Source organism: Mus musculus, chromosome 17 (genome assembly GCF_000001635.26).
Source record: "Mus musculus strain C57BL/6J chromosome 17, GRCm38.p6 C57BL/6J".
Lineage (NCBI taxonomy): Eukaryota > Metazoa > Chordata > Mammalia > Rodentia > Muridae > Mus > Mus musculus.
Window position 1 is genome coordinate 43,286,951 of NC_000083.6, and position 15,692 is coordinate 43,302,642.

General features: G+C 43.4%; 1 protein-coding gene across 4 annotated transcripts in view; it reads left to right on the top strand.

Moving 5' to 3' along the window:
- Adgrf1 (adhesion G protein-coupled receptor F1) overlaps positions 1–15,692 on the top strand; it is a 55,594-nt gene that overhangs the window by 16,668 nt on the left and 23,234 nt on the right. For 2 of the 4 annotated variants that reach the window (XR_876591.3, XM_006525120.4), the window contains exons 3-8: positions 4,069–4,166; positions 6,274–6,334; positions 8,167–8,310; positions 9,716–9,889; positions 12,055–12,155; positions 13,844–13,902. Coding sequence is in view for 3 of the 4 variants with exons in the window: in XM_006525120.4 (XP_006525183.1) it covers positions 4,069–4,166; positions 6,274–6,334; positions 8,167–8,310; positions 9,716–9,889; positions 12,055–12,155; positions 13,844–13,902 (637 nt within the window). In the remaining variant the exon portion in view is untranslated. Of the gene's footprint in view, positions 1–4,025; positions 4,167–6,273; positions 6,335–8,166; positions 8,311–9,715; positions 9,890–12,054; positions 12,156–13,843; positions 13,903–15,692 lie in introns of all 4 variants that reach the window. The other 2 variants (XM_006525121.4, NM_133776.2) reach the window with 2 other exon arrangements.

Here is a 15,692-nt window from a genome sequence, read left to right on the forward strand (position 1 = left end):
CATTCACATCCGTATTGGTCAGGATCTGGCAGAGCCTCTCAGAAGACAGCTATATCAGTCTCCTGTCAGCAAGCACTTTTTGGCATCAGAAATAGTGTCTGGGTTTGGTGTCTGCATGTGGGATGGATCCCCAGGTGGGGCAGTCTCTGGATGGCCTTTCCTTCAGTCTCTGCTCCACTCTTTGTCCCTGTATTTCCTTTAGACAGGAGCAATTCTGGGTTAAAATTTTGGGGATGGGTGAGTGGCCCCATCCCTCAGTCAAGAGGCCATGCCTAACTTCTGGATATGGTGTTGACAGGTTCTCCCTCCCCTTTGTGAGGTATTTCAGTTAATGACATTATCATGGGGTCCTGGGAGGCTCTTGCTTTCCTGGCATCTGGGATTTTCTGGTTGCTACTCCCAACCCCACCATCCCCCATTGCTACACACCTCTGTTCAATTTCCTGACCTTCTCTACATCTCCTCCATCTCCTCCCATACCTGATTCTGCCCTTCTTCCCCCACTCTCCTCCTCCCAAGTCCCTCCTACCCTCTACTTCCCTTGATGATATTGTTCCCCCTTCTAAGTATGACTGAGCTTCATGTGGTCTGTGAGTTGCAATATGGGTATTTCACACTCTTTGCCTAATATCCACTTATCAGTGAGTACATGCCTTGTGTGTTCTTTTGTGACCGAGTTACCTCACTCAGGATGATATTTTCTAGATCCATCTATTTGCCTGTGAATTTTGTGAAGTCACTGTTTTTAATAGCTAGCTGAGTAGTACTCCATTGTGTAAATGTCCCACATTTTCTGAGTCCATTCCTCTGTTGAGGGACATCTGGATTCTTTCCAGTTTCTGGCTATTATAAATATGGCTGCTATGAAATTTGTGGAGCATGTGTCTTTATTACATGTTGGAGCATCTTCTGGGTTATATGCCCAGGAGTGCTATAGCTGGGTCCTTAGGTAGTACTATGTCATTGTGTCCCATAAGTTTGGATATGTTGTGCCTTCATTTTCATAGAACTCTTTCTTATTTCTTCCTTGACCAAGTTATCATTAAGTAGAGCATTGTTCGGCTTCCATGTGTATGTGGGCTTTCTTTTGTTTTTGTTGTTATTGAAGACCACCCCTACTTTGTGGCAATCTGATAGGATGCATGAGATTATTGCAATCTTCTTGTATCTGCTGAGATCTGTTTTTGACCAATTATATGGTCAGTTTTGGAGAAGGTACCATGAGGTGCTGAGAAGAAGGTATATTTTTTTGGTTTTATTAAATGTTCTATAGATATGTTAAATCCATTTGGTTCATAACTGCTGTTTAGTTTCTGTTTCCATGAGAGTGGGGTGTTGAAGTCTCCCACTATTATTGTGTGAGATGTTTAGAGCTTAGTAAAGTTTCCTTTATGAATGTGGATGCCCTTGCATTTGGAGTATAGATATTCAGAATGGAGAGTTCATATTGCTAGAATTTTTCCTTTGACCAGTAAGAAGTGTCCTTCCTTATCTTTTTTGATAACTTTTTGTTGAAAGTTGATTTTATTCAATATAAGAATGTCTACTCAAGCTTGTTTCTTGGGACCATTTGCTTGGAAAATTTTTTTTTCCAGTCTTTTACTCTGAGGTAGAGTCTGTCTTCGTCACTGAGATGTGTTTCCTGTATGCAGCAAAATGCTGGGTCCTGTTTACATATCCAGTCTGTTAGTCTATGTCTTTTTATTGGGGAATTGAGTCCATTGATGTTAAGAGATATTAAGGAAAAGCAATTGTTGCTTCCTGTTATTTTTGTTATTAGAGGTGGAATTATATTTGTGTGGCTATCTTCTTTTGGATTTGTTAAAAGAATATTACTTTTTTGCTTTTTCTAGGGTGTAGCTTCCCTCCATGTGTTGGAGTTTTCCATCTTTTGTCCTTTGTAGGGCTGGATTTGTGGGAAGGTATTGTGTAAATTTTGTTTTGTCATTGAATATCTTGGTTTCTCCGTTTATGGTAATTGAAAGTTTTACTGAGTATAGTAGCCTGGGCTGGCATTTGTGTACTCTTAGGGTCTGTATGACATCTGCCCAGCATCTTCTGGCTTTCATAGTCTCTGGTGAGAAGTCTGGTGTAATTCTGATAGGTCTGCCTTCATATGTTACTTGACCCTTTTCCCTTACTGCTTTTAATATGCTATCTTTATTTAGTGTGTTTTTTGTTCTGATTATTATGTGTTGGGAGGAATTTCTTTTCTGGTCCAGTCTATTTGGAGTTCTGTAGGCTTCTTGTATGTTTCTGGGCATCTCTTTCTTTAGGTTAGGGAAGTTTTCTTCTATCATTTTGTTAAACATATTTACTTACCCTTTAAGTTGGGAATCCTCACTCTCTTCTATATCTATTATCCTTAGGTTTGGTCTTCTCCTATGTCCTGGATTTCCAAGATGTTTGGGGTTAGTAACCTTTTGCATTTTGCATTTTCTTTGACTGTTGTGTCAATGTTTTTTATGGTATCTTCTGCACCTGAGTTTGTCTCTATCTCTTGTATTCTGTTGCTGATACTTGCTGGTCTGTTTCCTAGGTTTTCTATCTCCAGGGTTGTCTGCCTTCGTGATTTCTTTATTGTTTCTATTTCAAATTTTAGATCATAGATAGTTTTGTTCAATTCCTTCACCTGGTTGGTTGTGGTTTTTTGTAATTCTTTAAGGGATTTTTGTGTTTCCTCTTTAAGAGCTTCTACCTGTTTACCAGTGTTCTCCTGTATTTCTTTAAGGGAGTTATTTATGTCCTTCTTAAAGTTCTTTATCATCATCATGAGATGTGATTTTAAATCAGAGTCTTGCTTTTCTGGTGTGTTGGGGTATCCAGGGCTAACTATGGTGGGAGAACTGGGTTTTGATGATGCCAAGTAGCCTTGGTCTCTGTTGCTTATGTTCTTGCACTTGCTTCTCACCATCTGGTTAGCTGGTCTTGCTGTCTCTTACTCTGGGCTTGTTCCTCTTGTAAGCCTGTGTGTCAGCACTCCTGGGAGACCAGCTCTCTTTGGGCAGAATATGGATATGGAGAGGTGTGGCACAGCGTTACCTCCAGGGCGCAGACCGAAACCACAAGGATCCTGTCCCAAGTTACTCCTTGGTTCCTGTGTCCTGAGGGCTCTGGGAAGGTCCCTCTTGGGCCAGATATCTGAGCAGAAGTAGTGGTCTTACCTGTGTTCTCAGGTGTGTCCGCACTCCTAGGAAGCCAGCTCTCTCCTGGCAGAATTTGGATATGGAGAGCTGTGGCACCGGTTCAGCTCTAGGCATAGATGCAGAAACTGAATTTTAAATATAATTTTAATTAACATTTAAAAATGGAAAAGCCTCATGTGCCCAGTAGCTTATACAGAATGATTGTAAGTTGGCATTATTATTCTTTGACACCAAATAACATAGACATAAAAGATAATTTTTTTGTCCAAGTCTTTATTAGTTACGTTTCTGTTGCTATGATAAAACTTGATAATCAAAGGAAACTGAAAGATCCGTGCATGTATTTTAGCTTACATCCAGAGAGAAACTCTGTAATGGGGAGGAAGCCATGACAGCAGGCAGGGGGAGCAGGAAGCTGAGAGCTCATATAGTCAACCCCAGACACAAAGTGGAGAAATGGAACTGGAAGTGAGGTTAAGCTGTAAACACACAAAACCTTCCCTACATGGTCTCCTCAGGGCTCCACAACCTCCCAAACAGCACCACCAAATGGGGATCAAGTGTTCAAATACCAGAGCCTACAAGGGATATTTCTTATTCAAATCACCACAATGCTGATGTGCTAAGTTCTGGGCCAATTATATAAGATAATTAGAAACCTAAGAACAATTCATTACTAACTCCATAAAGTACCAAGAAGGGAGCTTTCTAGATTGGCTTATTGTTATCCTTGAGTTTAGCCACTCCAAATCTGTCTTTGATATTTGCACTCGCAGAGCTCTTGGTTGTTTTAATGTGACAAAGAAAACCCCAGTAAATCTTCAGGGACTGGTGGTGATTGTTCCTAGTCACAGCCTTGGCTTACAATGTTTGTTCTAGCACACAGCCTCCAGGGTGACTAGACACGGGTGTCTGTGTTCAGTCCAGAGAGGAGAGAAGGAGCTACTGGATATGAGAATTGGACTTCTGTGGCTCGTCCCTCTCTTCACGCTCACTGAGGGCACCGATGGCTTCCTGCAGGTGAGCTGGTTCACATCTTATTGCTCTTGGTAACCATTACTCCTCTTCACATTTCTGGTACCTTTGGAATCTATAACTCTCCAGGCAACTGAGATGCAAAGGTCAGTGGATTGGCATCAGAGGTCTAGCGGTCTTGTCTTAGCATGGACTGGTAATCCTAAGACAAGATTTTATTTCTTTGATTGCAAATGAATCCCTCCCATGAATATTTTACTATCTTGGAGATCTTGTCTAATTCAACATCTTCTATGCTATGGCCTCTTGGGCACAGAAAACCAATAGGGGTGGTCATTAACACCCATGGGCAGTCTCTATTATTTCCACTTCCCCTGCTCTTCTGGCATTCTTCTGCTCAGTACAGGGTCTTATGCAACCCAGGCTGGTCCCAAACTCATAGTGTAGCTGAGGGTAGCTTTGAACTACTGATCTTCCTGTCTCTACTTCCTAAGTTTGAAGATTACAGATGTGCACCACCCTTGTTTTATGGCGTGTATGTGTAACAGAGAGAGAGAGAGAGAGAGAGAGAGAGAGAGAGAGAGAGAGATGGTCTTGTCATATATATCTGGCTGGCACGGAACTCTTTGCGTAGACCAGGTGAGCCTCAAACCTGCAGCAATCTTTCTGCTTCTGTCTCCCAAGCACCAGTGTATTCACCGTTCTTAGTTTTGTTTCTATTTGTGTATATTTATTATACATTTGTGAGTATGCATGTTTGCACATGTGTAAGCAGACACATATGAGACTGTGTTTACACATAGAGACCTGGATATCAGGAATCTTCTCCAATGGTTTAGGCCCAGAGGTCAGTAACATTATGACTCTTGCTGGCCAGCTTGCTTTGGGGACTCTGTCTCCACCTCCTAAGGCCAGAATTCAAGGCAGAGCACCTTGCTTACTCCATATTCACATAGGTTCTAGGGATCCAAGCACTAGCCAGTCCTCCCTCTTACATAGCAAGTGCTTTAACTACTGAGCCTTACCACAGCCACGGCCTACTTGATGCTTTCATCGAGGATCACGGCTTGAGTCTTTTCTACTCACTAATGATTCCCTAATGTGTATTTTTGTCTGGATGCTTCCCACTCAACATCTACCCCCATGTGCCCACCATCCTTGTGTTCCTCAACTTTATGGGTCCCAAACTGAACCCCTGAATTTTTCCTACCAAACCTACTCCTCCTTTCCCATTGCAACACTCTCTCTCCACTTGGGTAAAATGTGCCATGCTTGAGTCTTTATCGCGTTGCCCATTTAGATCATTTTAAAAATGGATCTGTAAAATATAGCCAGACATCAGATACGTCTGACGTTGTCTGCCACTGCCCCTGTCTACAGCTTTCTCATCTCACTCCCGTATTGCTTCCGTAACCCCAGAAGTGCTTTCCTTGCTTCTGTGTTTGGCCATTCTAAATATGGCGTCAGGATTAAGGCTTCCCTGAAACTTAAGGTGAATCTTTCTTTTGTTGCCCCTGTTCAAACTCTGCATAACTCACTGGGGTAAAGGCTAAAAAAACCAAGCGACTCAGCAGAGAAGAACTTTTGTTCTGCCAGCATGAAGACCCATGCTGGACTCCCCAGCTTAGGCTTTAAAAAGCTGGGGCATGGATGGCTGTATTTCCAGTACTGGGTTGGAGTCGAACCCGGCAGTCACAGAGCCAGGCATTTGAGCCCATGTACTTGCAACACACACACACACACACACACACACACACACACCACAATAACACTTCCCTCCTTATAAATCTTCTTTCTGTGGTCTGATACATCTATATGACCTGCACCTATGGACTCTGTCCCTCTTCTTCATTCTCACGAGCCCCCATCCCCTGCTCCCGGCCTTGTCCCCACCCTCATGCTCTCCAATCCCTCATTCTATCTTCAGGGCTGCACAGTCACAGCACTTGCACCTGCTGTTCCTGCCTCCTGCGAAGCTTTTTCCTGCAGGCACCTTCAGTTGCTCAAAACAGCCTTCCCTGGTCCTTGGCCATCTCCCACCATCCTTTGCTTGGATATTAGGTCAGGTCTTCTGGAAAACTCAACAGGCCTATGGTTTGCAAATATCAAAGCCTCACCATAGTTATCTTCTTTCTTTTTTTTTTTTTTAAAGCAGAAAAATGATGGCCGAAGAACAAAAGAAATTGTCAGTATGGTTGAGGAAAGGCATCCAGGTAAGACTCCGCTAGAGGTGCTGGAACACTGGACACTGAGACCAAGAAAACAGAGTTCCCACCTCAGCAACGGCCCAGTGATCTTAGGCACGCTATGAAAATTTCCAAATCTGTAAAGAGAGAATACTAGTAATTCTTAAGAGCAAGACACTTCTGAGGATTAAACACATAGTGTAGTAGCTGGTATATTTATTGCTCTAGCCAAGCACCTTACCAAAGTCCTACGGGGGTGGGGGGGGGTTGGCTTATTTAGGTTCATGATTTAAAGGGCTAGGCAGTCCATTATGCCAGGCAGAGATGGCAGCTGGAGCTGGAGGTAGCGGCCACACTCTCCACACTTGGGGAGCTTAAGGATGAGGGCTCACACTTGGCTCACTTTCTCTTTGTCCATCATATCCATTCCGGGGTGAGTTTTCTCTTCTCAGTTAAACCTTTCAGTTAAACATCCAGAGGTGTGTCTCCTAGATTACTACAAATCCAGGCAGGCTGATACTGAAGATGAGCATCATGCACCATACCTGACAGCAGTCTGTCCTTTTCTTTCTTTCTTTTGTGTTTCCCTCCCATGAATGTAATTAATAGGCAGAGCTCTTAACTTGGGGATGGGTCCTGGTGTGGATTTAAACATGCAGGCTGGAAGCACTGAATGTATTTCCTTATGAAAACATTGGTCCACACCGGCGGTTGTTAGGTTCTAGGATTCAATCCACAAAGGCCTTTCTGGCATGTGGAGCGCTTACATGCATTAGCACATGGCTGTGTGCTAGCCACCACGTAAAACATGTCCCCATGCAACAGTTCTTCAAGGAAACAAAACAAAAATCTCAACATGGACTGTGACAAACAAGATTAACAATGACAATAAAAGTGCAGTAAGTATTTATTTATTGGCCTGTCACTATGCCAGGCTGTGGTCAGTTCTATTATAAGCATTAAAACCTCACAAGCACCTTTGACTGTTTATGGCCATCTTTATTTATTTTAAAGATAGTGAACCTAAGGCCTAAAGCTAGGGGCTGTAAGACAGGATTGAACCTGGTCTTTCTGGGTTCAGTACCATTACCTCCTGAGAAAGTGACCATGAGCGTATGTACCCTGTTCCGCATCTTTTGGAGGAACTTCCGAGGCCTGTGGGTACTATAGACAAGATCTGAACCCAGTCGGTCTGGCTGGAGAGCCAGCACATATGCAAAGGCTCAAGGAAAGACCAAGCCTGGCATGGGGAAGCCGAGGATTCCAGAGCCCTGAGTACAGAAGGCTTGTCTTTGGGGAGTAGGGGGTGGAGGGGAGGGGAAGAAAGGAAAATGACTTATTTATAGAAGTAAGTAGCTGGAGGTAAGTATATACAGAGGGAAGCTAAAATTATGTTTTGTTTTTGTATTTAAGCAAGTCCTAAAATTCCCACTAATGACTGGAACATTTTTTTAAAATGTGAAGTTGAGTTGTTTTGTTTGTTTGTTTGTTTGGTTGGTTGTTTGGTTGTTTTGTTGTTGTTGTTTTTTTGTTGTTGTTTTTTATGTTACAGATACTTCAAGGAAACCAAAGCTGGAGTAGGGAGGAAGAGTGGGCAGGACATTCAAGCCTGTTTCCTCTTGACTCTGGGGTAGTCCACAGAGCATGGGAACAACTGGCCTAGCAGAAGTGGGAGGAGAGATCTGTATGGGGCATGTGTAAGGCGCGTCTGCTTTTGTGCATGTTCAGTCAATGTCTGGATGTACAGAATGTAGTGGCAAACGTCAGGGACCCTCCAGGGGCTCTAAGCTGGACAGGATGACGGCTAAGTGATCCTCCCCATAGACGGGTACCTTCTAATAACTGCTCTCTACCTCCAGTCCACGAGTATGAGGTGCTACTGCAGGTGACATACAGAGATCCAGAGGAGAAGAGAGAACTGAAGAGATTTCTGAAGCTCTTGAAATCTCCGTCGCCGAGTTTACGTGGTCCCAGCAAGATCATCAGAGTGAAGGCCACCACATGTAAATTAGCTGTCCAGTGTAAACTGGGAGTGTAAAGGGGGAAGAGGGTGGGCCACAATGAAGGGTTGCTCTGTGAAAAAAATAATGATTCTTCTACAAGCTCTGTGGCATCAAGAACTAACGTTTCTTCTTCATGTGACATGTCCACTGCACGCTGGCAAGGGGGCTGTGTCTGTGGTTGTCCGTGAGGCACTAGCTGATGGGGGAGATCTTACTTCAAATGAATCCATTCTGAGCACCAAAGAAATGAAACCCTGGAGACTCTCACACAGGCAGTGACATTCTTTGGCTGGGAAAGGACAGACACTAATTCTACTTCTATTATATTGGCCATGATTTATTCTACCACTTACTCCAGCCTCATGAAGCCAGGATAGGAAATCCCACTGTTTCTTGAAGATAGCAAGAACTAGTTGGTAACACACACCACAAAAGTGGTTCCCCGCGAAGTTCAATCATTGACTTGGCTAAAACTGAGTCTCAGAGTGTTCAGATCCCAGCCAGCAGCAGGATCGGGAAACCTAATAGAAATGCCAACTCTTGGTCCATTTCAGACTTGTTGGCTCATACTCTCGGGGGAGAAGTGCTTCAGGGTTGCCTCACTACAGCAGCACTCACTACACACCTCCATGTGCCTTTCTCAAACCTATCCTGGACCATCCCGCTTCACCATCTGTTAAGAGGGAAGGAGTTTCGATGGCTGTGTCAGATCCAATACAGAATAAAGAATCCACAACATTGACCACTAGACATTTTCAACATGGGCCCCACCTCTAAGTCATTCTGCCTTTCTAAAATGTTAAAACATCCAAAATTTTTTGTTACATGTATGAGCGTTTTGCCTGCATGTATATTCGTCCACTATGTGTGTGCTTGCTACCCGAGGAGGCCAGAAGAAGGTGTCAGATCCCTCTGGAATGGGGTTTCAGGTGCCCGTGAGCTACCGTGTGGGTGCTGAGAACCCATCCCAGGTCTCCAGCAGACCTGCAAGTGCTCTCAAACACCGAGCCATGTGGTCTTCGGCCCTGACACATGGAGTGCTGATAGATGCATAGATAGGGGCTCAAATGACAGTGGTCAACTACCCTTTAGACCTCTTCAATAGCTCTAGTTTGTGACTATGCTCATCTGCTCTCTCTTACACCACAGTGGATACCTGTGGGATCCATAGCCTTGTGTTGGATGCTAAGCCAAGTCATTTGGGTTTTATCTTTGCTATGATTTCCACACTAACCTCCTAGTCTACAGAGTTAGACATTTCTTCATCTTAAACGCATCGCCACCCTTCCAGCTTCTGCTGAGGAATCTTTGGTTCAGATTCCAGTCAGAGTCAAGGCCCGAGCAGATGTTGGTTTAGGAAGCAGACACTGAGACAACGCCGTTCTATTTCTTTTTCTATACACAGACTGCAGAAGCCGAAAAGGGTTCCTGGAGTGTGCCTGCGAAGACAGCTATACGTGGTTTCCTCCCTCCTGCCTTGACCCCCAGAACTGCTGCCTTCACACAACTGGACCCGTCCCAAGCTGCAATTGCTCTCTCAGAGGCCTCAGGCAGAGCATTAATTTCTGTGAGAGAGCAAGTAAGTGCTTGTTGACTGGGGTGCTCTTACCGCAGCATACTACAGGGACTGTACTGTACTCTGCCTGGCTAGGGCAGCTGATGCTGAGGGGCAGTGGTGATGTGGAGATGTCCTGTTAGCTTTGCCTGGATCCAGTCAGAGCTCCTACACGCAGCAGATCCAAAACCACATGGTGAGGTTTGGATGTCATTTGGACTTCTTGGTGCAGCTCTGTGACTGTGGGATTCTACTGAGATTTAGAAAGATGCACTAAAATCCAAGTGGGCAGCTAGCTGTCTGAGTCAAAAAAATTTTCCTTTCCCCCAACCCCCATTTCTCTTCTTTATCAGAATCAATTCTAGATGTGTGAACGCAGGAAGAATTCCTGGGAATTGCATTGAAAGGCCTGCTCTGGATCACAAAACATATTCTTTGTCATACACACACCAAAGAGGTAGGTAGGTAGGTAGGTAGGTAGGTAGGTAGGTAGGTAGATAGATGATAGATAGATAGATAGATAGATAGATAGATAGATAGATAGATAGATAGATGATAGACAGAGATAGACATAGATAGACATGCAGGCAGATAGATAGGCAGACACACACATACACACAGAGAAAAATACAAGACACAAACTCTGTGAAAAATACAGGACTCTCTGTGTCTCTGTGTCTGTGACTGTATCTGTGTCTCCCTCTCCCTCTCCCTCCCCGCCTCTCTCTCTCTCTCTCTCTCTCTCTCTCTCTCTCTCTCTCTCTCTCTCTCTCTCTCTCTCACACACACACACACACACACACACACACACACACTGTATATAACCTAAGAACCAGGGGAGCCACTGTTGACTTAAGTTTCTGTTTTATGAAGGGTGAAATTGAGTCTAGTTACCTGCACTCCGGACCTTAATGGACTTTAAGACAATTTCCTCTGTAGCTCATGCCTGTAACCCTAGCATCCAGGAGACAGAGCCAAGAGGATTGCTTTGCATTTGAGGCCAGATTGGGCTACATAATGAGTTTTAGGACAGTCTAGGCTATAGTTTGAGTCTGCAAAGGAGAAGGGAGAAGAATAGAAGAAAGAGGAGGAGGAAGAGGAGGAGGAGGAGGAGATGGAGTTGGAGAAGGAGTGTCTCTTCAACGACTACTCTAGCCATCTTGAAGCTCTGGGTTTTAGATCTGAAGAAAGAAAAGATTGAGGGAGGAGCCAGTAATAATTCAGTTTAACTGGGCATACCTGTTTCACCTCCCCAGGACCACAGCAATTCATGTTATGCCAATCATGTACCTATTAAGCACCATTTTCATGTCCAGTTCCAGGATAAAGCCTCCAGGGCACCACAAAGCATTTGTCATGCTGTGTATGAATTATCAGGCTGGTAGGGAAGGGAGGTTGTAATATAAGGAAGAAAAGAGGCAATTTCTTTAACAAATGCCAATGAAAGTCCACATTTAGAAAAAAGACCTATTTCTCAGCCATCTACAAGAGATATAAAAAAGACTCAGTCAGGCTTCCCACAGTATTATTGAGGCAGTATAGCCAGATGGAGAAAATGGGGATGGAAAACAGAGGGGGAAAGAATTTTCCACGTGGAGACCAGAGAAAGGCTTCCAGATCAGCTAACAATTAGGCCCTGAATGAAGAACAAACAGGAGTTGTCCTTAGAGAGAGACCAACTCTGTACAGACAAGCACTAGCCCTGAGCTAGTCAACACAGTGCTTATAAGGAGTTAGCAAACTGCTTTAAAGTTGTGTTGTGGCTGGGGAGATGTCTGAGTTAATGAAGTGCTTGGTGCAAGCATGAAGACACGGGCAAACATAGACTCGAGATTCCTGGACTCTCTGGTCTGCTAATATACCCGGATTGCTGAGCTCCAAGCTCAGTTAGAGAGCCTATCTCAAAAATAGGTACAGACTAGTTGAGAGAGACACCAGACATCCCATTTCCATGTACACACACATACACATGCGCACTAGAATACTCTCACAATTGTTAGAAATCCATCATTGAAAATTCCGATTTTCTTTCTTTCCTTTATGATGTTAAATGAATATATTTCATGAAAATAAATGGAAATACTTACTACCATGGATTCAGAATTGTACTTTTATAATTTCATGCTACTGACAAAATCAAGTTAGACATTTATTTTCTCTAAAGACTTTTTCCCTTCTGTTTCCCATAGAAGTTTGGGGCACTTTTGAAATCGATGAAAAATTTCCTGAAGACCTTTGGAATTCATCATCTGATGTATATGCCCACTACACAGTTGGAATTGAAAATCAAGTAAGCATTATTTACTATGTAAGGATTTTCTTTCTAACCCTAAGTTCCAATGCTTTTCAATTGAGAACACGCATTAAATACACATCTTGTATGTGTTCATATTTCTATAGACATGTGGGTATTGTGTGCACATATAGGGGATAGAGAAAAACAGACTCAAATGTTGTCTTTTCTCCCCAACCCCTGCGTTTTTCTCTTCTAGACAGGACTTTCTTTGGCCTGGGGCTCACCAAGTCATCTGGGCTGACCGGCTAGTGAGTCTGTATAATCTGCCTGCCTCGGCCTCCTGAGTGCTGATATTATAACCATGCTCCATCACATCTGACATAGGTCCTGGGGCTCAAACTCGGGTCTTCATGCAGGACAAGTGCTTTACTGACTGAACTGTCACCCTAGCTCCTTAATAACATATTTTTTTACAGATTTATTTCATTTTAAAGTGTGTGTGTGTGTGTATGTGCACGCGTGCGCGCGTACATTCTAGGCATGCATGTATGCACATGCCCACAGAGCCCAGAAATAGCCCTGATGTTGGACTTATGGGTGGCTGTGAATTACTCAACATGGATGCTGGGAACAGGGAGTTCAAGTTTTCTGCATGCTCCTAACCGCTGAGGCAACTCTTTGATCCCTTAGTGCATATTTCATTACTTATTTTGGATGTGTTCCAACAGTTGACGATCCATGAGTATTTTCCTAAGACTTTATCAGTTGAGCTCTCCATTGCCTTGTGTCTGATTTTGTGTACTTAATTAATATTGTACTTAGGACTCTTGACAATTTTGTGGTTTTTAATCACAGATAGCAAATTACTGTGACCCAAGCTCAATTGTCATCATTTAAATCTGTTCCACAAAGAATTGTCTCTTAGAAGCTGAACAGTTACTGAACAAAATGTTACCTCACAGCAAAGTCAATAAGAACTGGACCAGTCAATCTGAAGACCAGAACATAGACCCGGTACATTCTCTTCACTGCATTCATGTAAGGACAGACCAGTCAGTGTGCCTATGTTGAGGACCAGAACATAGACCTGGGCACATTTATTATATGATTTAGTACCCTATTCCCCACTATTCTAAGATGTTGGATATCCCATCATTACCAAACTGTCCCTCCTCTCTGTTCATGTGTGAAGGCCAGAGGTAGATCGCAAGTGCCTTCCTGTTAAAGGGTATCTACAAATTATCATTGTGTTAGTATTTTGAGACAAGATCTCCCAATCTGAGACACTGGTCTCGCCAATTGACTAGGACTGGTTGACCAGCAAGCTCTGGGATCTCTACTTCCCAGGGCTGGGGCTACAGATGCACGTGGCTATATATATTCCACTTATATGAGTGTTAGGAACCTGAACTCAACTCCTCATGGCCGTGACAATGACTTTGCTAATGGAGCCACTTCACCAGGCTCTGATAGCTCACTTTTTCCTAGCATCATCAAAAATAAAGTGTGTGTGTGTGTGTGTGTGTGTGTGTGTGTGTGTGTGTGTGTGTGTATTCTCAGTTGCTACTTGACTGTATTTGTTATGACATATAACTTCTTCCCATGGCCCCTTCTTCTTTTGCTCATCTGTTACTGCTTTATTTATTTATTGTTTGCATCTGTATTTTGCTCCAATGTCCTTTTGATGTGTGTCCTTTTGTGAGGACAAAGATTGAATCATTGTCTTTTGTTTTCTTTCTAAGCTTAAAGAAGCGTACAGAAGAGTCCATGGTTTTGAGTCAGTTCGGGTCACCCAATTTCGGTAAGTCCCATCTGGTCTCAGAAGGGCTCTAGAATTCTTCACTGGTCCTGAGAATGCCCAGTGATATTCGTGCTGCCTTTGACAGAACTAAAAAGCCAGTGCTAGGCAGATCGTTTAGTCAGTGTCTACCTTGCAAGCATGAGGTCTGGAGTCTGACCCCAGATCCTCATAACAGTGCCTGGCATGGTAGTGCACACATTTATTCCCAGTGACAAGGCAATAGAAACAGGGGATCCCTGGGGTCTACTGGCCAGCAAGACTCACCTAATTAATGAGATCCAGGCCAGTGAGAGATCCTGTCTCAAAAGAGATAGATGGTATTGCTAATGGCAATCTGAGGTTGTTCTCTGACCTCTACCTGCAAGTACACACATGCATGTGAACACACATATACATTTATACATAGAAGAACACACACACACACACACACACACACACACACACACACACTAAAAAGAATTATAAATACATGGGCATAAGGTGGCAGGACCTTGAGAGGAAGGGGGACATCACAGAGTTCAGGTTCAAGAAAGGGTGAGAGGTGGCATTAGGGTGTGGGTGTTGACAGGTGGGCATTTCCTGCCACAGCGGATGTGGTGTTGTATTATTTGGAGTCAGGATGGAAACCTTGTATACGTTATCATTCTGGGCAGGCAGGTATCAAGAATAGACTGTGGTTTAAAACTCAGAGGTCATTGTCTACAGCAAATAAAGGGATATTTAGTAAATTAGCCTTTTGTTTATGATTTGATTCAAAGTTATTTGGAGTTGAACATGCATGCCTCCACTCCAGCTTCTTGTGGGCTACTTGCTGGAGGAAGTAGTTCAGAGTTCAAGGGATGTGACTCATTATTTTTTCCCATGGTTCACTTCAAACCAGTCATGGGGAATTTTCAACAACACTTGCTATAAACATATTCCTATTCCATAAAGTCATTTAGAAAGTCCCACGGGAATAATTTTCTTTAAAACCCAACACAGAGACCACTGCTTCTTTCTTATAGTGAACCTGTATCATAGATTATTTTCTTTTCTGTGCCTTTTCTGTCATTGAACTCTGAGATGAACCTGAGATCCAATCCCAGTGACTATTCCATTCAAAATCTGAAAAGGTGTGATGATGTATGCTTGGCATCCTACTGCTTAGGGTGTGGAGGCAGGAGGATTGCTATTATTTCATGACTGACCGAGAGTGCAACATGAATACAAGGGTAGCCTGGGTTACCCAGGCAGACCTTGTCTCAAAACAAAATAAATGATCGGTAGGAAAATAGTAGAGAAGCAGTATGGGGACGGGACATTAAGGCAAGAGCACCAAGAGTTTGCACTTGGCTTCCAAAGTTCTCATTCTCCCAATCTTGCTTCTCTTTGTGTCTCGATTCCTCTTGTTTAAATTGAAAGTAGATCCTTTTCTCATACAATATATCCTGATTATCCTTCCCCTTCCTCTACTCCCCCCACTTCAATGTGAGCAGCTGCAGGGCTGGAGGACGCAGGGCTCAGCCATAAAGGCCTTAAAGATACATATAAATAGAATGTCGGTTTGTTTGTTTGTTTGCTTGCTTGCTTGTTTGATTACATGGCTCGGTTTCTATCACTCAGCGTGAAATACTCAAAGTACATTCTATTTCTCTCAGTCCTATCTTTTCAGTGCCCAGTAGTATTCCACTATGTAAATGCACTAACTAACCTCGCTTCCATTCTGTGAAGTTCTTAACTCATTTCTTTCTTGTACATCCCAGATCTGCTTCCCTAGCAACCCTGCTAAATATAACCTCTGTGTTTCCACA